Genomic DNA, 24,089 nt, shown 5'->3' with positions numbered 1-24,089 from the left:
ACTCAGCTCTGTGTGCTGATGGGAGTACTTCTGTAGGGACCTTGCCACCAGGACAGAGAGAGCACTCCATCACTTACACCATGATAGACACAGGATGACCCTGAGGGTCTTCTGTTGGCAGGAAAAACTTACGAGGTGCTGGGAAAGCATCTGTTTTGTATCCATCCATTTAATTTCAATCAATTTTAAAAGAAATTCTACATTTCCCTTCATACTGAGGGGGTGAACAGCAAGGATGAGATGGTCAGGCCTCCAATTGTTCATTACAGATGAACAGGTGTGAGGAGGATATGGGGAAGTTGCAGGGTGGGGTGGGGAGGGGGAGATCTGAAGTACCTGAGTGAACTTTCCTGCATTCAACTTACTTTTTCAGTGTTTAGTGAACACAGAAATCTAGATAACAGTTATGTGCCTTCAAAGACAAAAGTGGTTGAGAGTCTCACTGCAACATCTGTCTTAATGGAGGGGGGTGGGGGAAGCACTCCTTGTTCTGTCACCATTAATCTTGGCAAATAAGAATAATCTGGAAGTAATGGTAGGGAGCAGGGGCAAAGAAAAATCCAGACAAAGGACCAGAGAAAGGAGGTCACATGCTTGAATTTGTGTGGGTTCCCTACCTCCTGGCCCCTGTCCTGCACAGGACACGACTCACTGTCTGCTTCCGAGAACGATCCAGATTCGTCACTGGAGTTGGTTCCGTAAGACTGCTCACATTTAATTTGGGGTCGGACTTGGTTGTACATTCCATCTCCCATCAGGCTTGGTTCCTGATGTTCTGTGGCAAGGAATCTGGCTCCCTGGGAACAGGGTGAGGAGGAGAACTCACAGAGAGGGAGGCTACAGGGCGAGCCCCCACTCCCATCCTCTGCGTAGGAATAGGAGGAGCAGGAGCTGGAAGTCCTGGTCCTGGTCTCCAGGGGAGGTGAGCGAGGGCATACTTTGATTGGCACCGGGCAGCTGGTGTTCGGCCGCATCCTGCCTGGCAGGTGATCAGCCATCAGTCCGCTGTGAGAGTAGGCCTGTGAGCTGGGGAGGGACTGGCCAGCTCCCACCCATAGACCTTTTGGCACCGGCTCAGAGAGGTCTTTGTCCAAATTGCTTGCCCCAGAATATGAATGCACAGAAGTGCTCCCTTGGTCACAAATGCTTGAGGAGAAGATCACGCTCTTCCGATCTAGCTCCCCTTCTTGCTTGCAGAGAGTCTCCATCGCAGGCCCCCTGAGGGGAGACCCCATTGTGAAATTGGACACATCCTTCTGGCCCACTTGGGGTGGTCCATAATTCCCTGTGAAAGGGGTGTAGTCAGATTTAAGGTCACCCTGAGTGATCCCCTTGTCAAAAGGGCACGCTGAACTCCTGGCAAAGTGCTGCTGAGATGTGCTGGGCAGGCCAGACAGCTCCACACCTTTTGTTATACTGAACAGAGACCTTAAACAGGAAGGTGAGGACACGCTCCTGGCTCTGTCCAGGCAGGTGGCTCCAGTGGGCGTGGTTGGGGCAGGGACAGGGCTGGGCTGCTTGCGATCCATCTCGACATCCCCCACTCTGTCTTTGATGTCAGGCTCCTCTCCGGAAAGGCAGAGTGTGATGCTCTCTTCCTCATTCTCTTCACTTGGCGGCTCACTTTTAATCTGCCCCATCGTAAGCCCTGGCTTGAGGCTGTTGCCAGGGCTATCTTCACTGAATGTGCTTGCAAAACCTGAGGTACTGTGTGATGATGCATTATAGACATTCTTGGTACATGCAAGCTGGTACTTCTTGTATCTGGGGTACTGGGTCAAAGCATCCTTTTCTGAGTTTTCCTTGGTGTCTGTGGGGACGTCTGATTCAGGGAGCAAAGGTTCTTCCTTTTCTGCTACTGGGATGGCAGTGGTCTCAAAGCTGTTGGGGTGTGAAAGCATCTGGTCCCTGGGGCAAGCCATCTTGGCTGTCTCTGAATCCATGGTCTCTTCTTCTTCTTCCTCCTCTTCTCCTGCAGAGTTCTCGTGGTCCTCATGGGGGCGCTGGCACGCAGTGTCCTTTCGACACACAAAGAGGCCATCGTCGCTGTTCAGGAGCTGGGTCTGCAGGAAGCTGAAGCAGGAATCCTCCAGGTTGTGCATGCGCAGGAACTCAGCACAGCGGATGACCTCGCGGATGTTTTCTCTGCTGAGTAACAGCTTGGCTGTGTAGGCAAACTGTAACAGCGGCCCAAAGCCCCTGGCTGTGACCTGTAAAACAAACAGGGAAATTGCCAGCATTACCATCAGCACTGCTATTGTCCTGAATCTCTCAACTGAAGCAAGATAACCAGACAGCACTAATGTCCCAGAATAAAGACTGCAAAGGAGCAGTTAATCTCGTACAGGGTCAGCAGTGATTCTGCTTCCCATAATTAGTGGCTGTCTCGGGTGTGTATGGCACTTCTGTACTTCATCACGGCACAAGCAGAATTGAAAATCACCAGGGTCAAGTGGCTAAACACGATGACAACCGGTTCAGTGTGTACACTAATGAAATATCCTGGCAAAAATACATGGAACAATGGGATGCTTATTAACTTCCCTCCCTGACAGTCCTGCTAAGGACTGAACACACAGGAGGGCGTCACTGTGAGACTTGAGTTTGCTCAAGGCCATGAAAGCACGATCATTTTCTTGTCAGCCACAAAAGTGGCCGTGTGGCACTGCTAGAAAAACTCAAAGTCTATGGGATTTCCAAAACCAGTTTTGAAAGGAAAAAAAAGCCAGATTTAGTGTTAAGAGAAACATTAAAAACAATTTCTATTTTGCTCATCCATAATGTTTTCTACTTAAGACTTCAATCATCCTGTCATACCTGATCCGGTAATGATAAAAGATGAGAACAATTAAAGGCAATGTCCTCAACAACAACAACAAAAAAATGAACTCCTGGCCCATAAAGAATGGGGTTACAGAGCTAAGCCCACTGGCTGTCATTCCAGTGGTTGAAGCTGCTGAATGGCACAGAACTTGGGCTGTTCCTTTCCTGTTGTTAGCAGCAGCTTTGCTGTGCTTTTGTCTTCTTTCCTAGGAAATCTTCAGGGACTAACTCTGTCATTTGATGCTTATCCATTATGTTTTATACAGATTGAAAATGTGGTACTAATGCACATGTATCTACGCGTAATGACAGGATGTTATCTGAGGTCACTTGTTTTAATAGATGGAAATGGATTGAACTTACTGGTTTTCAGGGTAGGATTCCTGACTCTGCATGTAACGCTGCATATCCTCGAGGTTCTTTTTGGAGATATGGAGAATCAAATTCAGATCTTTGAGCTGACACTACACCAACTACACCAGTTAAATCATGCCTACAGTACTTTTTAAAAAAATTTTTTACTTTATTTATTTACTTATTTATTTTTGCCAGTCTTGGGGCCTGAACTTGGGGCTTGGGCACTGTCCTTGGACAGTGGCTCGGCCACCTTAGCCACAGCACCACTTGCAGGTTTTTCTGAGTATGTAGTACCGAGGAATTGAACTCAGGGCCTCATGTATGTTAGGCAAGCACTCTACCACTAGGCTACGCTCCAGGGCCCTTAAAATTTCTTTCTTTGTACCAGTCCTGGGCCTTGAACTCATGGCCTGAGCACTGTCCTTGGACTTTCTCAAGGCTAGAGCTCTACCACTTGGGCCACAGCACTACTTCCAGCTTTTTCTGTATATGTGGTACCGAGGAATTGAACCTTGTCTTTGTGCATGCTAGGTCAGTACCACTAGGCCATGCACCTGGCCTCCTCTTGTTTTTAGAGAAGCACCATGTTAACTTTTCCTGGGTTGGCCCTGGACAGTGATCCTTCTACCTTTCTCTACCAAGTGGCTATGGTTACAGGAAAGCACCATTAAGCATAGCATATCCTATCATTTTTTCTTTTGACAAGCCTGGGCACTGTCCTTGTGTCTCTCTGTGCTCAATGCAGAAGCTCCCTGCAGGTATTTTGACCACTGCTACTGTTGCTTGCAGCAAGGTCCTTATGAGTTGTGCTTCCACTAGATTTGTAAGTATAATTTGTAGACACAGCATCCGCTTCTGATAAGATTAGCAGTATTTACAAGAACCTAGAGGAGGGCTGGGAATGTGGCCTAGTGGTAGAGTGCTTGCCTATCATGCATGAAGCCCTGGATTGATTCCTTGGTACCACGTACATAGAAAAGAGCCAGAAGTGGTGCTGTGGTTCAAGTGGTAGAGCTCTAGCCTTGTGAAAGCCCAAGGACAGTGCTCAGGCTCTGAGCTCAAGGCCCAGGACTGGTAAAAAAAGAATATATATATATATATATAAGTATACATACATATATATAAGTATACATATATATATATATGTCTGCAGGGGAAATGAGTGTAGAGGAAGATGAAGTGGTAGGTCATGTATCTGACTTCTGCAATTACTACAGTACTCACAGCCAAGCCTTTTCAAGGACCTATATTCATTATTCAACATCCAAATTGGGTAATACCTTTTTGACAGCCCTCTTACTTCACTTAGAATACATGGCACTGTCTCTAAGTTCCTGTGACCAGAGTGAGGATACAGCCTGGACTCTCTATGGAGAACTGATCTCATCCCATTGTGTTGTTTCCAGTTATGGAAATTGTTTTATATACATGTAGATGAATTATAAATGTTAATTTTTTGCCAGTCCTAGGTCTTGAGTTCAGGGCCTGGGCACTGCCCTTGGGCTTTCTCAAGAGTAGTGCTCTACCACTTGAGCCACAGCACCACTTCTGGCTTTTTCTGTGTATGTCATACTGGGGAATCAAACCTAGGTTTTCATGCATAGTAGGCAAGCACTGTACCACTAGGCTGAATTACTAGCTCTAAACGTCAATATTTTTGAAGTAAATAAAATTCTACATTAAATAATTTTCTTTCAGGTAGGAAGTCTGGACATATCTGGTTAAAAAAAAACAAAGCAAATAAAAATCCATAGCTGTGAGACCTCCTGTACACTTCTTCAAGGCAATTAATGCTGTTTGCCTTTAATTATACTTAATTGCTTAACCTGGTCCCAGTAGCTCACGTCTGTAATTCTAGCTACTTCAGAGGCAGAGGTTAAGGGATCATAGTTCAAGGCCAGCCTGGGCCTTGAAGTTCTTAAGACTCTGTCTCAGAAATGATTTGTCTCAGTGTATGTACCTGTTATCTCAACCATAAGGGACATACATGGCTGGGTGTTGTGACAATGCACATATGGCTGGGTTCTGTGATGTTGTGCCTTCTATCATTAGTGACATTGGGAAGCACAAGCACAGAATGAAACCCTACCTTAAAAATAAACAACCAAGATGGGGGGGTGGGGGGGAGGGTAATGGGGACCAAGACATGTGAAAGGGTATTGAATCAATGCACCTTCTATCTGACAAATATCATGTAACACTTTTATTAATTACAATAAAAATATTAAAAAATAAACAATCCAAAAGGAGACGGTATCATTCAAATGGGAGTGCACTTACCCTCTACCTTGCAAAATTGTTCTAAGTTCAATCCTTAGACACACACATGCACACACACTAAAAGGCAGCATTTGATGTATACTTTTGTGTCTTATTAATTTTGTCAGTTATATTTTATTTATTTTGAACTGTGGGCCTGGGTGCTGTCCCTGAGCTCTTCAGCTCAAGGCTAACTCTCTACCACTTGAGCCATAGCACCACTCCAGGTTTTCTGGTGGTTAACTGGAGATAAGAGTGTCAGGGACTTTTTTGCCCAGGTTGGCTTTGAGCCATGATCCTTAGATCTCAGCCTCCTGAGTAGGATTATAGGCATGAGCCACCAGTGACTGGCTTTTAACTATTATGATAATATATTTAGCAAAAGCAGTATCGACTACACTTTTTTTTACTTTAGAGTTAGTAGAAGTCATTTTTTTCATGTATTTTTTATTGTAACTAATAGAAGGATTACATTATATTCACCAGATAGAAGATGCATTACTTCACAAACATTGATACCCTTTCTTACGTCATGGTCTCCCCCCCCCCCGGCTCTCATCTTGATTTCCCCCTTCCCTATCCAATTTCAAATAACTAATTAAACATATATAAAATATATCAGATAACAAGGTGAAATATTGTAACAATATGAGATAACCAAGGGACAGCAAAAGAGATGAGAGATCACATAGTACATTAAAGACAACAATCACTCATTATATGGCTTTTGTTTCTATATCCTGGAGGTCCTTACAATTAGCGTCATACTATATGCCCTTATCTAGGTTTTGTTCTATTGTAAATCTCTGCTAGGAGAGCCCAAGTTTTCTACTGATTATGGCAAATGAGGGAAACCATTGAGCCTATGTTCCTTTAAGTTTGGCTTACTTCACTAATACGATTTTTTTCTAAGTCTTTCCATTTCCTTACAAATAGGGTGTTGTCGTTCTTTCTGACAGCAGCATAGAATTCCATTATGTATAAATACCACATCTTGTTGATCCACTCATCAGGGGGACATCTAGGTTGGTTCCATATCTTTGCTATGGTAAATAGTGTTGCAATGAACATCGTTGTGCTAGTGGATTTAGCATGTCCTTTGACTACACTGTTTTATGCATGCTTCTCCCAGGAATCTTAACAAAGATGCAATTAATAAAGCAAGTTAGGGTGTGTAAATTCATAAGGAAGGAAATAAGAATGCAAATGATCTATTTTTTTTTACTGCAACATGGTTCCATCAAGATAAACTGTAGAATCAAGACAGAATTGATTTCCTGTAATCCTCTCCTACCATGCTAGTAGGCAATTTGCCAGTTGCTAATTGAGTGCTTCAGGTTCATTTTGAGCTTTGGCAAATATGATCTCTATATGGGAAATTGATTTCAATGCTATTTATACTTTGCACTCACCCATCCTGATTACCATTTATTGTTTATTTTGAGGTTAATGGTCACAGTCAGTCTTATCAGTATCCCCTACTGTATATGGCTTTTTTTTTAAATAAAAAAAGAATGAAAAAGAGAGGGGCATGTGTAGGGATCATCAGATCAAGAAGTAATACTGGCAGTCACCTCTAGCCATAGTTATGAACAGCTGGAGAAAGCTTCTCTATACAGAAAAGATTTGCAGCTTAAATGTGTGGGTTGAAATGAAGATGCCAATGAGCGGAATCTTGATATTACAAGTCAGTGACTTCTCAGAATCTCCTGACCCTTTGGATTGAGGAGATGTGCTGAGCTTGCAATAATCACCATCTGGTCATGATAGTAGAAATCCTAGCTAAAACAGTTAGACAAAATAAGTAAAAGACAGGAAAGTTAGATTCCATTTTTGTCTATAGATGACACAATCGTATATATAGAGGAATCCCTGAAGACTCTGCCAAATTTATTTTTTAGAACAAATAAATTCAGTACAATAAAATCAAATGTGGCCTACTGGTAGAGTGCTTGCCTAGCATGCATGAAGCTCTGAATTAGATTCCTCTGTACAACATACATTGAAAAAGTAGAGTACTAGCCTTAAGAAAGCTCAAGGACAGCGCCCAGGCTCTGAGTTCAAGCCCCAGGACTGGCAAAAAAGAAAAAAAATCAGCCACAATTGTATTTTTATATACTAATATTGAATTAGCTGGAAAGAATCAAGAAACATCTTATTCAAAAGTTGTAAAAATACTCAGCAATATATTTAACCCAATTGATAGATGTCTATAATGTGAAGTCTAAAACACTGATAAAAGAGATTGGAGATAAGTAAATTGAAGAATGCATGGGGTATGGAATTGTTAAAATGTCTATATTACCCAAAGCAATCCAAAGGTTCATTTAAAAATGTATCAAAGTATCAATTACATATTTGAAGAATTAGAAAGAAAACCCTAAAGTTTACACGGAAAAGCTAGGTATAGGCTTATCCTTGTAGTCCTAGCTACTTGTGGGGAGGGGGGGATGGGCTGAGGAAGGAACATTACTTGATTTCAGAAGTTTGAGGTCAGCCTGAGAACACAGGAAGGCCTATCTATCTATCTATCCATTTATCTATCTATCTACAAAAGATTACCAATTGCCAAAGCAAACTAGAGTGAAAAGAAACAGTTAATAACTATCTAATTTCACACATTCTACAAAGCTATGGTATAAAAAAAAGCAGCATAAAACTGCTATATACCAGAAGAACAGCATAGAGTGTCCAGAAATAAATTTACACATTAACAGATAGCTAGTTTTTCAATAAGGTGCTAATAATGTATGGTGGAGAAGTCTCTTCAAAAAATGATGTTGGCCAAACAGCTGGAAGTAGAGATCTGGCTAAAGTGGTAGAGTGAAAAGCTAAGGAACAGCACCTACACCTCAAGTACAAGCCCTAGTACCAGAACCAGAAAAAAGAAATGTTAAGAAAATAAAATATCCACAAGCAGAATGAGAGTAGGCCTTTACTGTTCACCAACACAAACATCCACTCAAAATGGATTTATGAACTGAATGTGAGGCTTAAACTTATAAAACTACTAAAAGAAACTTGTATTTTGAAACTACTATTGATATTGATTTAGGCTATGATTTTTTTTGAACATGACTTCAAATACATTTGCCTAATACAAAAGTGGTAGAAGCAAAACCAGACAAATTCCCAGAAAATGAAATAATCAAAAAGTGAAATGTGAACTTACTGAATGTGAGAAAATACTTGTAAACTATAATATCCCAAATTCATAAAATATTTGAATAATTTAATGGTAAGAAAACAAACAACCCAATGAAAAAATGAGTAAAAGATTAGAACAGACATTTCTCAAAAGAAGACATACAAATGGCTACCAGGCTTATGAAACATAAAAACCATAAATCCTAAAATCACAATTCGATATTGCCTTTCTAATGCTATAATGGATATTTTACAAAAGCAAAAGCTAGCTTGGGGTGCTGGTGGCTCATGCCACCAGCCAAGGTGGAAAGTCTATGAGACTCGTATCTCCAATAACCTACTCTGAAAAAGCCAGAAGTGGTGCTGTGGCTCAATTGGTAGAGTGCTAGCTTTGATTACAAAGAGGCTCAGGGATAGCACCCAGGCTCAGAGTTCAAGCTCAGGGTTGAAAAAAAAAAAGCAAAAGTTAGAAAGCGCTAGTGAGGCTGTAGAAAGGGAGCCCCTGTGTACTGCTGACGGGGATCTAAAGTAGCATAGCTACTTTATGGAAGCCAGCAATGCAATTCCTTAAAAAAATTACAACCAGAACTACCATACCCCAGCAGTCCCACAGCTAGGTATATATCCACAGGAAGTAAGATCAGCATGTCAAAGACATGTCTATACAGCCATGTTCCTGCTAGTGTCTATCAAAGGATGACTGTGGTATGTATACCCAGCCATAAAAAGAAAGAAATCTGTATTTGCAACATTCATATGAACCTACGTGAAATGAGCCAGGAACAGAAAGCTAAGCATTGTATGACTTTCCTCATATGTGAAACCGCAAAGAACTGTTCTAACAGATGCAGAAAATAAAATGGGGCTAGGATGGCTCAGGAGTGAGAGGGTTTGGCAGATATTGGTTAATGGACACATAATGACAATGAAATAAGAGGAATAAGTCTAATAGCTCTATGGTACAGCCTGGTGACTACAGTTAATGATGCTGTTACATGTTGAAAGATTAAGTGTTGTCAACACAAAAATGATAACTATGTGGGGTAAAAGACCTAGCCAGCATGTGTACACTTCAAATCATCGCACTGTGTATGGTAAATATATACAACATATCAATTTACAATAAATAAGGAACTTGGAAACACTGTCTTCCATGAAATTTCAGGTGTTCATAACTAGCTCTTGTGCATTAGTTTAAAACTTAACATATTTGAGTATCCAAAATGTTGCCCAGCGTCTACAGGCAAGGCTTGGTCTGGTGAATCATAGCTATCATTTCTCAAGCATCTTCTGGTCTAGCACCATGATGCCTTGCAGTTGGCATAGTCTGTTAGGCAGGTAGGATAGCTCCTATTCTATATAGAGTTGGAATGTCTTAGTACAAGTACATAAAGGAAATAAAATGAAGATTAAAAAAAGACATGAAAAAAATACACTACATGATAGTTGTGGTTTTGGAAGTCCGTGACTATAGCATGGAGAGTTCATCTGCAGAAGACTATGCACCACTAGAAGGTCTATGGACTATTTTATTTTTTTGTTGTTGTGGAGCTTGAACTCTGGACCTAGGATGTCCCTGAGTTCAAGGCCAGCACTCTATCACGTTGAGCCACAGTGCATTTCTGGTTTTCTGGTGGTTAACTGGAAACAAGAGTCTCAGGGACCTTTGTGCCCAGGCTAGCTTTGAACCCCGATCCTCAGATCTCCTTTTTCTGAGGTGGATTATAAGCATGAGCCACTACTACTAGGGACTACTAGACGTCTAGGAAAGGGGTAGCAAGCTCCTTAGCATCCCTTAATTCCAATGTTGCAAAACATAGGAACTTATCTGTCATATACTGTATATAGGAATTAGGAAGAGACAAGCAAGCCATGCATATGGGATCCTTCAAATTTCAGGTTCCTGACCATCCTTGGGCCATACCTTGTGGGATGTATTTGTCTAGCAAAGCACATGCTGAATGAAGAAATCAACACTAGTGACAGCTCGCTTTTCTTCCCACCCTTTCTCTGTGCGGCACCCTACTTTGCAGGATAAAGACTGATTTAGTGATGAGGCCTCCCTTCTAATCTTAATTTTCTATAATTAATACTCATGTTATCACATTTCCCTCCCCAACACAGCATGCTGTACAGGCATTCCACATTTAGGATGTATTTGTTAGATTAATTAACCTCATAATTTAGGATGCATGATAGACTAATTAACCTTAGTATTTCAAAAACGCTTCTGGTCATTTTAGTACTAATTTTAGACAAAGAGTCAATCTTGTTCTTTATTCCTAGAGGAACAATGCAAAATTAAACCAATAATCACTTTGATTTATACTTGTATTTTACATCCAATTCTCTTCTGCTTAAGAAAATAACTCCGTGTGCCAATGTGTTTAAAGCATAATAATTTTTTCCCTTAGTAGAACTGGAAATTGAGTTCTAAACTTTATGTTTGTTAGGCAGGTACTCTACCAGTGAGTCATGCCTCCAGCACCCTTTTGTATTGATTGTTTTCAAGGTGGGGTCTCCCTTTGTGTCCAGGCTGGCTTGGACTGTGATCCTTCGGCTTATACTTACCTGCATTGACAGGGATGACAAGCATGTGTCATTGTACCTTACCTTCGTGCTTCTTCTGTAGCAAGTAGAACAGGTATGCACCATCTTACCCAGACATTCATCCCTCATTTCTGCCTTTCAAGTAGCTAGGATTAGAGGCCTGAACTACTGCTCTAGGCTATACATTAAAAAATATTTCTTTTTTTCCCCCCTCTCCTACGCAGGCCTGAATTTGGAACTCTGGTTCAAACACAAAGTCCCTCTCCTATATGTGACTTCTCCTGAGATTCTAATCATTTAGTCACTTTTTTGGGTCATTTCTGAGGCTTGCACTCAGCGGTGGGGTGCTGCCCCTTACCATTTTGAGCCACAATACCACTTTTGGTTTTCTGTTATATGGAGAACTTTCCTGCCCAGGTTGGCTTTGAATTACAACCCTCAGATCTCAGCCTCCTGAGTAGTTAGGATTACAGGCATGAGCCACTGGTGCCTGGCTTTACTTATTAGTTTTTGTTATCCATCCATTCATTCTTCAATCTTGATGGGAACTCACTGTGAACTATGTGAAATCTGGTGGGAGTCAGCTTTCTTGTGTATGTATGCGTTTATATGTGCATGTATGCATGCATGTAGAGGTGTGTGTAGGGGTGTGTGTGTGTGTGTGTGTGTGTGTGTGTGTGTGTGTGTATGTGTGTGTGCATGTTCTTGTACTAGGGCTTGGTCTCCTTGTCTGCTAGACATTACTTCAAACTCAAACTTCAACCCTCTCTGCATAGCTAAGAGTAGATGCATGAGCTACCAGTGCCCAGCTAGTTGGCCAAACTGTTTTTTCCCCAAGGAGTTAACAGGTTGACCAGAAGATGATTATTCAATGAAAATGTTTGCAATGTCATCAAAGTACAGTATGACACAGAACTATGTCAGGGTGTTGGGAGGATAGAGCTGAGGATAAAACTAAGGCCATCTGTGTAAGGCTGCTTAGAGGAGCTGACATTTGCTCTGAGTGCTAAGGTTTGAGTGAAACTTTCCAGAATAAGTAAAAGAATAGAATGGCTCACTCTGTTATCCTTCATTTTCTTCAAACTTAACTGTTATTTTCTCCCAGTGCTGGGTCTAAGGCATGCTAGACTCACTTTGCCACTGAGTTACATCTCCATCTGTCTACTTTTTATTTTTGGTAGTAGTGGGGATTGAAATTGGTTTGCTTGCTTGACTGGCAATCTTTTATTTAAGTCATACCTCCAAATGTGCTTTTTGCTGATTATGTTGGAGATGGAATCTTACATATAATTCTGCCTGGGCTGGATTTGAATCACAATCATCTAGATTTCAGCTACTGGAGTAGCCGGGATTATAAGTATGAGCAAACACTGCCGAGTCATTTGTAACACCTTTTTGTTATTATTGTTGTTGGTTGTGGGGCTTGACTCTGGACTTGAGTGCTGTCCCTGAGCTCTTCAGTTCCATCTTAACTCTTGAGCCACAGTGCCACTTCTTGTATTCTCACAGGTTTTTTTAGTGCCCAGGCTGGCATTGAACCGTGATCCTCAGATCTTAGCCTCCTGAGTAGCTAGGGTTACAGATGTGAGGCACTGTGCTCGGTTTCACACTGGTTTTTGATATGAGTTCTTGTTATGTTACCCAAGCTAGCATCAAATACAGGATTCAAGTGATCTTCCTGCCTTCAGTAGGCAATCTCCAGATAGGTGAATGATAGAGGTGAGTCACAATGTTTTAAAGAAAGAGACAAAATAAGAAAACAAACAAAAAAACTTTAAAAAGGTTCTAGAACTGTCCAGATCATTACAAATCTGGCTCATATCTCCAAAACTGTGTACTAAACTATACACAGTATATTAGTTCTGACCAACACCTAACATTGACCTCTTATTATTTATAGCTTGATATTATATGCTCCAGTGACAGTTACTTGCTATTGTCAGTCACTGACTCAGGTTTCAATTCCTCATTTTAATGCGGATTTCAATTTCCTTGGCATTTTTGTCAGCTGGCTTGCTGGATTCTTCAAACAAGATGCACTGGTAGGAGATTTCAAGGAGCAAGGAATGAAGATACCATGGTTACTTCTATTTCTTGCTCTCATTTTCTTTCCTTTTCAAGTTGCTGGTGGAGTATGTGAATTAGCTATTTTCCCCAAAGCTATGTTCTTGAGAGTGAAATCAGCCCCATATCCATGTTCCTTGGTCCCTATATCCCCTCCAGCCCCAGGGCTGGCAAGATTCTTCCTGAAGTCATCAATCATTGAATTAACACCAGGCTTTCTCCCTTTGCATCCTTCAAGTTTTCTAACACATGTACAATGGATTCCCTGCTTTATACATCCATTTGAAACACCTGACATAGTTATTACAGACAAAGAGAGTCAAAGCCCAGAAAGGATTTACTCAAAGTCACATGGCTTAACTCAAGTCTTTTGACTGCCAGGTTCAACTTTTATGCTCTGTTTCCTCCTTATGGTTACTTCACCAAGATGAATAAGCAAAGAAAAGCAACTTTACATCTAAACTCATTATTGTACATTTCCTTCCATTCTCCAAAATATTCCAATTTTACATGGCTCTATCTACAAGAGTCTAGCCAGGTGGATGCAGCACTCTGTGTGAGGAAGGCTGCATCTTGTACCTGGTTCTGTCAAGACACACATGACTCAGATTTCAGTGCCTGGATTCCTCCTGAAGAATAAACATCACTGCTATATTCTCCCCCCCCCACCTCTCTCTGCCAGTCCTGGGCTTGAGCTCAGGGCCTGAGCACTGTCCTTGGACTTTCTCAAGGCCAGAGCTCTACCATTTGAGCCTCAGCACCACTTCTGGCTTTTTTCTATGTATGTGGTACTGAGGAATTGAACCCGGGTCTTGGTGCATGCTAGGCAAGCACTCTACCACTAGGCCAAACTCCCAGTCCCTACATTCCTCTCTTGCTCAGTGAAACTCTGTAAATTCTAGAAAGTCCTTTCAGTACAATGTTAGCAGGCTCAGTTTAATATCAGTCCTTAGACTCTTGAAGATGTCAAAGCTCAAATCTAGTTTGGGTAGGGAGTCGCCTGTCACCAGAGCTTTGTTCCAGATTATAAAGCCAGTCTTTACAGGGGACATCATGTTGGCCTTACCTATGTCAGCTGGCTCAAAAAGATCACAAAGTTTCATTATAACTGAAACTGCTCCTTCGTATTTCTTTGGTTGTTTACTGATAAGAACAGTACACATGCATTATTGTCTTCCTGAGAACTGGCAATGACCCCTTGTCAGGTGTTTTTCACCTTACCTCCTGCATGGGTGGTATTCATTCTTCAGGTGTTGATGGTTCTATTTCCAAGATAGATAATACATTCCTACTTACCATGAAAACAGAAAATCTCCCTTCTGAAAGATTATATAATAGAGTTCATGGAATAATTTCTGTACGTCTAATTGCAGTACAAGTGTGCATCTTAAAATAGATATAAAATAGTAGTAACTTTTCTTTGTACATTTTTCAGTGTAAAATGAAAGTGAAAATCATCCCCCTCACTAATAATGTGGTAGTAAAATTGGCATCAAGGTTTATAGTTTCAGTCAAAAAATCACTTCCAAAATAAAACTAATTTTAAAAAGAATAAGAAGAAAATTACCTAGTTTCTACTTTAAATAACTTCTTCACTATTTGTGAAGCCAATGAGCTTCCTAGGCCAGAACTTACTTGAGTCAAAGTTTTTCTGCCTTTTACTCTTTAATCATTTCAAACCTCAACTTGCTCTTCAACCAGAAATCCCCTGTATTGTTTTTCCTTTTGTTCCTGGATCTTGGGCTTGAACTCAGGACCTGGGTATTGTCCCTGTGCTCAAGGCTAGCCTTTTACCACTTGAACCATAGCTCTATTTCTGGCTTTTTGGTGGTTAACTGGAAATAAGGAGTCTCATAGACTTTCCTGCCTGGGCTGGCTTCAAACCCTGATTCTCAGAGCTCAGTCTAAGTAGGTAGATTTACAGATGTGAGCCACTAAGGGCACAAAACATTTTTTTTAAAAGCTTCCTCTCCTTAGAGTCTTCTAAAGGGTCCTCCATATTAGTCCCAGAGTCCCATCTAGAAACTTACCCTCTTCTGCCCTCTTCATGCTGTCCTTTAAGCCATTTTGAGTCTGACTAGCCTCAGTAAAACAACTGGACTGACATAATGCTCAATCAGACTATTACCTCCCTCAGGCTAGTTTCAAAGATGGTGTAGTAAGGCACGAGTAAAATTATAGTTAGAAATCAGACATTTTCCTGAAAGGACCATGCACTTCTGATGTCTCCCATCTTTCTCCAATGGGCTCTGCCAATAGAGAACAGTTCATGCTAATGGGATGCAAGACCATATGGGTGCAGTGAGGGTTTAAACCGTGGCCATTCACACAGCCTTCCCTGTGGAAATTGAACAATGACTGCCCTGGAGCTATAGGACAAACAGACAACATTCAGCTCTGTGGCTATCAAGACTGCAGGCATTGTTAAGATATGGTAGTCACAGCCTTGGAGAGGGCTTAAAGTCAGTTTTGCCACACAGCCCAACTGAGTTCTAATCTTTTCTCTATGTGATATCTGTCTGTCAAGAGAGGGAATGAAGAGGAAGCCAATGTCATCTATCAGTGTGACCAGTTGCCATTTTTTGGCCTAACTTGCTGGCTTTTTGCCTTGTTGCCTTTGCATAGCCTTCTCATGGACATCAGGGTTCTAGATATGCAAATGATATCAAACTGGGAACAATCATCTACTGGGAAGTGTCCTGAGACCAGGACTTCAAGTTAGTGAGGCATGAAGTGAGGCGTCATCTCTGGCAGCATCAGGGCTGCGGAGATAGGACAGGCAGAAATTTCCAACCGTCCCTGTGGTTAGCTGTGTCCAGTTTCAGTGGGGCCGGAACACATACTCTTCACACTAATGTGGGGAATGGTGAGAAGGGGAAACAGGTCACAGGTGCATCCAGAATGTGCCTTGGAGGCTGTTCTGGGGCCATGTAGTCTGAATGTAGTTAGAACTATTCTGCAAGTCCTTTTTGCTTATAGCTCCCAACTGGGAAAACACCTTTCCTACTAAGAATATCTAAACATCTTGAAAATGAACTTTTGCCCCTTTTTTGTGACAAATACCAACGCTTAAGAACACTGGGTGTTTCCATTTTGGGCGAGTCAAACTATTTCTTTAAGGATGCAGGTTAACAGATACCTCCTAGAATACCCAGGGATGTCCCAGAAGATTGATGGAATTTCAGTTATTGATGTTGCAAGTCAGAAACCTAAGAACTTATAATGAAAAACAAACCTTCCAGTACCCTTGATTACAACGGTGGGAAATAGCTGGTTCATGGGAAGCAGGATGCAAGGGACTCATTCAAAGGCTGTTTAACAGCAGCCTTCCAGAGTGGTGTAGCTTTGAAAACTTCAACTAGGATGGCAGGTGCCTGAACACCTTCATCATTTCTTTCATATCAAGCGCAGGAGGCCAGGGCTTAAACATCTCTAGGTAGCATCACTATTGTGGTAAAAATGCACAGACTCAAACCAAAAGAAAAAAATGAATATTGCTTTTGCACTCCATTTGTTTGCTCATGAATTCTCCTCTCTGTTGATTTCACTTCCCATCTTTGCTACACCTCCAAAATATCTCTGGAAAGTCAATCAAAGGGAAGCTGGAGAGACAGCCTCAGAGTTAATGTTCTGGCATGGACTATGTTTCAGGCAGTAATCCCTCCTTACAGGGAAAACTAACTAGCTCTCTTCAATGGCTTATAAATCTTCCCCAAATCGAATCCTTGTTTAGTGTCATCTCTGATTATCCTCTTCAGTAAGAATCCAGGCCTTACCTTACTTCAAACAGTTGTTCAGGTTGTTCCTACTGCCTGAGACATACCTGCCTTTGCTTACCCAAATGTACCTTATATCTTACCGCACCTATGAAAACTGTGGTGAGTAGACATGGGATGTCTCTCAGCATGGAATGAAGGGGCTACGGGAAACTCTTGCAAAGAGGTTGGCTGTTAAACTGGACCTTCCTTCTCTGATCTGGTCAATAGTCAGACACCAGCCTTAGCATTTCATCCATGTATTACTTTGCACTGCACCGTGGTTGTTTTGATTAGAAATTGTTCATGTATAGGACCATTGTCTTATAGTACCTCATATATCTTCTATGTAGATTCAAATAAATTTTGTCAAATCCCTGCACTGTGAAAAAGAGTTTGCTATTTTTGTTAGGAGGTAACAGCATTGCACACTAGTGGAAGGTTATATTTTCATGTTCAGATGATAGAGTTTTCTACAAAGATCAAATGGCAGAAGAGTATTTGCTTACAAAGAAGTACTAAGGCTATGTGCACATATGAAATACCTTACATGAATAAAATTACTAAATAATTACTGCAAAAATATTACTTGAACATTTACTGCTGTGGGTGCTGAGTAAACTTGAAAGAGGAAAAAAAAGTTTTACCCTGAAGGAATTCACAATATATGAATAGTGAATAAAACTGAGAATAAGTGAATGCTAATCTATACTTTGCTATGATTCCTGGTGCAGCAGAAGCTGAGAGAAGAGGCCTATGTGTGTGTTGTCTAACAAGCCAAGCTGTAGCAAGCTAGAAGATAGGAGACAACAAAACCAACCCAAATCAGCTGTTGGACTCCATGTTTGTGCTCCTGACCTGGACTAACATAAAAAAGAAAACAATCTTCTGGCTTTCTAGGAAAAGATCTTCCATGGTATTCAGATTAACAGTCTTTTCTACTGGAAGATACCAGTTTTATCCATCCCTCGAAGGGAAGGGTCAAATGGGCATTCTGAAGGCGTAGATGGAGATGCTCTCTTGGGAAGAATCATGGGAAGACATAGAGCAAAACAGAGGCGTGCCAGGAAAGGACAGGCTTACTACCCAAATCTAAGCTGCAGGGCAAGAAAGAACCTGTCTAGAAATGCAGGCTGGGACATCAAGTGGGTGAGCGAACTGGTTATCCCATAACCTCCTACGTCAGAGTCAAGAGAACTTTAGATCTGGACAGGTCATTCTATATTAGCTTGCAGAAGCCCAAACCAACCCTTTTCTATATTGGAATAGGAAAGAGAATACATTTAGCAGGGAGGATCTTCAGAAGAGAGATGAGCAGGGCCCAAGTTCAAAGGGATCTTGAGAACCAAGGATGCCGAGTGAAATAAATGTTGGTCTTCCTTGTGAGGCAGAAGGACAAGGTCATCCTCCCTGTCCCCAGCGAGGGCTGGCACTGCCCATTCACAGTGCTGTGGACCTAAAGAGAAGCACCATGGCCACACTGTGAATTCCACATTACAATCTCATTTTTGCTGACATCTTACCACATTCACAGACCAGGCGCCAGAAGACTTCATCTGGCACAGGAAGGAACAGAATGTCAAAGGGTTTTATTATTATACCTCACCAGATAATTAGGTAATTAACAACATTAAATGATAAAGCACATTCATGCTTGCCTCTATATATCTCCAGGGAGGCATATTATTAAAAATGCAGTATCAAGTGCTCTTTATTGCTTTTTCTTCTTGTTTCTTTTTGAAGAGCATCTTAAAGGATGTCAGGCATGTTTCTTTTTTGTTCTACTATGGTCCTTTTTCATTTAGTCAAGCTGGACTGAAAACACTGAAAATGAGAATTGTTTCTGGCCTCCCTTGGATCTTCCAGAAAGTCCTGCTGTGTTGGTTGGCTTCTTTGTTCAGATACTCAGATTCCCAACCTGAGTTGGGCATGATTCAGGAATGTGGTCTTGCTGAAAGACAGAAAAGACCAGAAGAGGGAGCACAAGAACACAAGATATTTATATGTCTGGGTCACCAGAAAAGTCAGAGAAAAAGGTATAGAGGCAAACTGCTCAAAAAAAAAAATAGGTAGAATTTGAATGCTATACTCTTTTCTTCTAGTCTTGGGGCTTGAACTCAGGTCCTGGGCACTGTCCTTGTACTTTCTCAAGGCTAGTGTTCTATCATTTGAGCCATAAAACCCACTTCCAACGTACTTTTTCGTGTGTGTGTGCGCGCGCACGCGCGCGCGCGCGCGCGCGTGTGTGTGTGTGTGTGTATGTGTGTGTGTACTCGTGTGCGTGCACCTGTGCTGGTAGTGGAGTTTTGACTCAGAGCCTGGATGCTATCTCTAAGCTTTTCTGCTCAAGCCTAGTGTTTTACCACTTGAGCTACAGCTCCGCTTCGGGCTTTTTTGGTAGTTATAGTGTCTCATGGACTTTTCTCCCTTGGCTGGCTTCAAACCACAATCTCCAGGTCTCAACCTCCTGAGTAGCTAGGATTACAGGAATACGCCCTGGTGCCTGGTGAATGTTGTACTTTTTAGGATTTTGGTTTTTTTTTGGGGGGGGTACAGGTTTGGGCGCTGTCCCTGAGCTCTTCAGCTCAAGGCTACTACCCTACCCTTGAGCCAAAACCCACTTCCCCCTTTTCTAGAGGTTAATTGGAGATAAGAGTCTCAGGTCCTTTTGTGCCTGGGCTGGCTTTGAACCTTGATCTTCTGATCTCAGCCTCCTAAGTAGGTAGGATTACAGGCATGAGCCACTGTGCCCGGCAGGATTTTTTTTTTTTTTTGTCTGTCATGGAGCTTGAACTTTGGGCCTGGGGGCTATCCCTGAGGTCTTCAGCTCAAGGCTACCAACCTACCCTTGGGTCCAGGCATTGTCCCTGAACTCTTCAGCTCAAGGTTACCTCTTGAGCCACAGTGCCACTTCTGGTTTTCTGGTGCTTAACTGGAGATAAGAGTCTCAGGGACATTAGTGCTCAGGCTGCCTTTGAACTGCGATCCTCAGGTATCTGCCTCCTGAGTTGCTAGGATTACAACCGTGAGACATTGCACCCAGCTTTTAGGAGGAATTTTGAACCTATTGTTTGTTTATCACATGGAACACATTTCTAGCTGATTTAACTGAATGTAAACCTGAAGGATATCTTGTTAGTAATGTGTCCTGGATAACTTTACTTCATGATGTGCTAGATCTGTCAGCACTAACACTTTAGGTAGACTCTTTCTCCTAGTCATGTTAGCTACCTTCACCACAGAATTCACTGACAGAAACAGATGCATCAGAGGGCAGGCACATAGATTCATGCAGAGACTGGTGGATCTCAGTTACACCACAGGACTTAGATAGATTATATTTATGAGGTACAGGACAGAACTAAGAGCTATAGTATGGGATTCCCAGTCACTGACAGAACGGTATCTAACTCTGAGAAAGTGACCTGAGTTGATGCCTGAGAGAGAATTAGCCAGGTTTTGGGTGGGAACTGGGTTCTAAATTTTTTCTTAGAGAAAGGGATATCTCTCAAGTCTCCAAGCCTACAACTGGCTGATTTGTGGCCCTGGATTTCATTTTCCCACTTGTTAAACACACAGCATGGCTGTCAATGCTGAATCAAGGGGTTCAGGACACAGGCTTGATTCTCTGAGCTAACATCCAGATTTCTCTGCTTAGCAAGTGAATTAACTTTTCCTTCCTCAATTTCCTCATTTGGCATGTAAAGCTAAATAATAGTACCAATCCCATGGTATTGATGAGTTAAACCTTTAAAACTTGTGGAGCCACCAGCACCCGCTTCAATAAAGGTTATTTAAAAAAAACCATTTGTATCACCACCACCACAACCATTATCATCATTATCATCGTCGTCGTCATCATCATCATCATCATCATCATCATCATCATCATCATCACTATATTAGCCACAGAGGATAAAAAAAAAACGCTTTTTCTTAGTGTTGATCAGAAGATTTTTAAGGTAAGGCTTTATGAATCTCAGTATGTCACAGGAGGAACAATCCCTTGTGTCCTCAGTTCTGTCTCACACTGTGCTAGCAAGATCTTTAACATTTCTCTTCACCACTAATTAAATGGTATGGAGTCAAAGTTGATATGTAAAAACTACTGTCTTATGGTCACCTGCTGGCCTTGCCAATAAACCTTAACTAAGCAAATGTGTCTTTTTATTTGAACAGAATATCACCAAACCCAAAGACACAGGGCTCTTGTTTACAAAACTATGCAAAGAAAGCTCAGTTCTTAATTGCATGCCTATGCCTATGCAAATGATAAATGTTTTTCTTGAGTTAAAATTCTTTTCATTCTGGGCACTGTTGACTCATGTCTATAATCTTTCCTAATCAAGAGGCTGAAATCTGAAGATCACAGTTCGAAGCCAGTCTGGGCAGGAAAGCCTGTGAGACTCCAATTAACCTTTATAAAGCCAGCAATGGAAATGTGGCTCAAGTGATAAAGTGACAGCCTTGGGCATAAAAGCTAAGGGACAGTATCTCACGATCAAGCCCCAGTACTGACACATAAAAATTATTTTCATGGAAACATTCCAATCTCCGCCCTGCCGCCCAAGGTAGTTTTAAAAGTAACTGGTGGTGGGGCCGGGAGTTTGGCCTAGTGGTTAAAGTGCTTGCCTAGCATGCATGAAGACCCGGGTTCGATTCCTCGGTACCACATACACAGAAAAAAGCCGGAAGTGGTGCTGAGGCTCAAGTGGTAGAGCTCTAGCCTTGAGAAAGTCCAAGGACAGTGCTCAGGCCCTGAGCTCAAGCCCAGGACTGGCAAAAAAAAAAAAAAAAAGTAACTGGTGGTAAGGTCCATTGGCTTGGAAAGTAGGTCTTCAAAAAGCTCTTTTCCACTTGATATCTGAAGTGTGCAAGGGGAGTGGATTTATGTTTCATTCCAAGAGTCAGCATTAGATTCAGCTATAGCAAGCCAGGATAAATGTATACAATGGATTTTAAATCAGACTCAAAATTGGCTTGTTTGTCTATTGAAAAGAACCCCTCTGGTTTAAGGCTCATGTAAATATTTTCTAGAAGAGATAGACCTTAGACAAAAGCCATAGATGCTAAAATTTCTTAATTTTGAAAGGGTTGAGAAGGAAAAAAAAGAATAAAAGGACAGAAAAAAAGACTGAAAAAGAAATTCTTTACTAAACAATACAGGAATTAAAATGAGTACTGTATTTCTATGTGCTAGCAACTATCCTGGTACTAAACTTAATTAGCTATGTTCTGTCTTAGTGACTGAAATTCTTTTACCATATCAGTACCTTTTTCTTCCTTCCTTCCTTCCTTCCTTTCTTTTTTTTTTTTGCCAGTCCTGGGCTTGGGCTCAGGGACTGAGCACTGTCCTTGGGCTTTCTCAAGGCTAGAACTCTACCACTTGAGCCACAGCATCACTTCTGGCTTTTTTCTATGTATGTGGGACAGAGGAATTGAATCCAGGTCTTTGTGTATGCTAGGCAAGCACTCTACCATTAGGCCAAACTCCCAGACCCATATCAGTACCTTTTTAGATAGACTATTTAAAAACAAGTTCAACTTTCTTCCTTGGGCATTTCCTTCCTCTTTTGTCTGTTCAAATACTTGTGGAAAAGGAGTTTATAACTCTCAAGTCTCTAGCCATCTTTTATTCCTCTAATACTATGATCTTTGCAACTATGTTAAAATGATTCCCATATGATGAGAAAGGACAAAGGGTGAACCATTCAAATAGCGATATTCACAAGACAGTATGCTGGAAATGTATTCTACAACTTGGGAGGGGGTGGGGGTACAGGAAGTGGGAGACTGACATGGGAAGGGATAACAATGTTCAAAATGTAATGTTCTCACTACCTTACAAAATGTAACTGTCACCCCTCTATATATCACTCTGATAATAAAATAAAATAAAAGGATTTCACATAGTTGGATACATTAAGCTGGTCTCTTCCTTCTTCCTTCTCTGGTTAGCCTTTGTCTGGAAGCGCATGTCTTTAATCTTTTGTTTACAAACCACCCAGAATCTCTTTCATAGTCCACATCATTTTTTGGGGACCCTAATTGATATAACTCTCTTAAGACATCTTGGAAATGAAAAAGTTTCAGACAGAAACAGCTTCACTTATCAACATGAAATGCCTCCGTTCTCTTTTCAGATCTAGTGTCAGAAAGGAAATATCCACATTCAGAGGTCCTAATATAAAATTTGACAAGATATGTGAGGTGTTCCTCTTCATTGTATTTTTTCAAAATAGTTTAGTTTCAGGAAAAAAAAGAAAATAAGGTCAATTTCACTGATCAGATAGTTTCAGTGACAGTCCGACATATAAACGCTCCTACTTCCTCCCATTTACAACCCTACCAATCTAATTTAGCACCACAAGAGCTAGGAAATTAAGAGTTAATACTTAAACCGCATCCTTAATTCGTGTTGTCATGCTTGAGGATCACTTCTCTCACAGGCAAGATCACCCACTGTTCTGAGGTCACTAGACAGAGAAGGAAATTGCCTGTCAGATCACTGTGTCAAAATGGAGAAAATAGGGATGAGCTGGGAGGATGAGCTGGGGTTCTCTTTGTATAAGAGTGGGAATCATGGTGGGAAGATGAAAATAGAGAGAATAAGAAAGCAGGCACATTGGCAAAGTCGACCTTGGCCCTTTACACACCTCGTATGGAGGCCATCTACAAGGCAGGGCACTAGTTGCTGCTGTCATTACAGAGGCTCTGGTTGTTCCCATTCTAAACGCCTAAACAAACCTAGACCACAATTCTTACACTTTCCTGTACAACTGTGCATGTGGAAAGGAAAAAGGGAAGAGCTTCTTTTCAAGAAGTAAAATCCCTTGCTTTGCCTAGTATTACTTAAATTATGCTCTTTCAACAACATTAGGGATCCCCTTACTTGCTAAATTCAAACAATCACTCTGTTTCTTGATCACAAATCACTGTTCTGATTTTTTCTAAACCTTTTCCAGGAAGAAATCCCATGTTTAGCTTTTTTTCATCATGGAATTAACAAAATTTCAGTTACTAAATAAATAAATTCATGGAACTATCTTGGGGGCAATAACAGATTTAGAGGAAATCATTCTGCTTTCCATAGATGCCCACTTGTCTTTGAACAAAAATAAATGATACAGAAAA

The 24,089-nt window shown here is 41.4% G+C and overlaps 1 protein-coding gene across 3 annotated transcripts in view; it reads right to left on the bottom strand.

Annotated features, from left to right (window-relative positions):
- The window catches only part of Bach2 (BACH transcriptional regulator 2), a 362,229-nt gene that overhangs the window by 23,061 nt on the left and 315,079 nt on the right, over nt 1-24,089 (bottom strand). For all 3 annotated transcript variants that reach the window (XM_090338427.1, XM_090338425.1, XM_090338428.1), the window contains one exon: nt 618-2,210. In XM_090338427.1, coding sequence (XP_090194553.1) covers nt 618-2,210 — 1,593 coding nt within the window. The remainder of the gene's footprint in view (nt 1-617; nt 2,211-24,089) is intronic.

Source organism: Megascapheus bottae, chromosome 8, assembly GCF_031878675.1.
Source record: "Megascapheus bottae isolate mThoBot1 chromosome 8, mThoBot2.hap1, whole genome shotgun sequence".
Classification (NCBI taxonomy): domain Eukaryota; kingdom Metazoa; phylum Chordata; class Mammalia; order Rodentia; family Geomyidae; genus Megascapheus; species Megascapheus bottae.
This window is presented reverse-complemented; position numbering and strand designations above follow the sequence as displayed.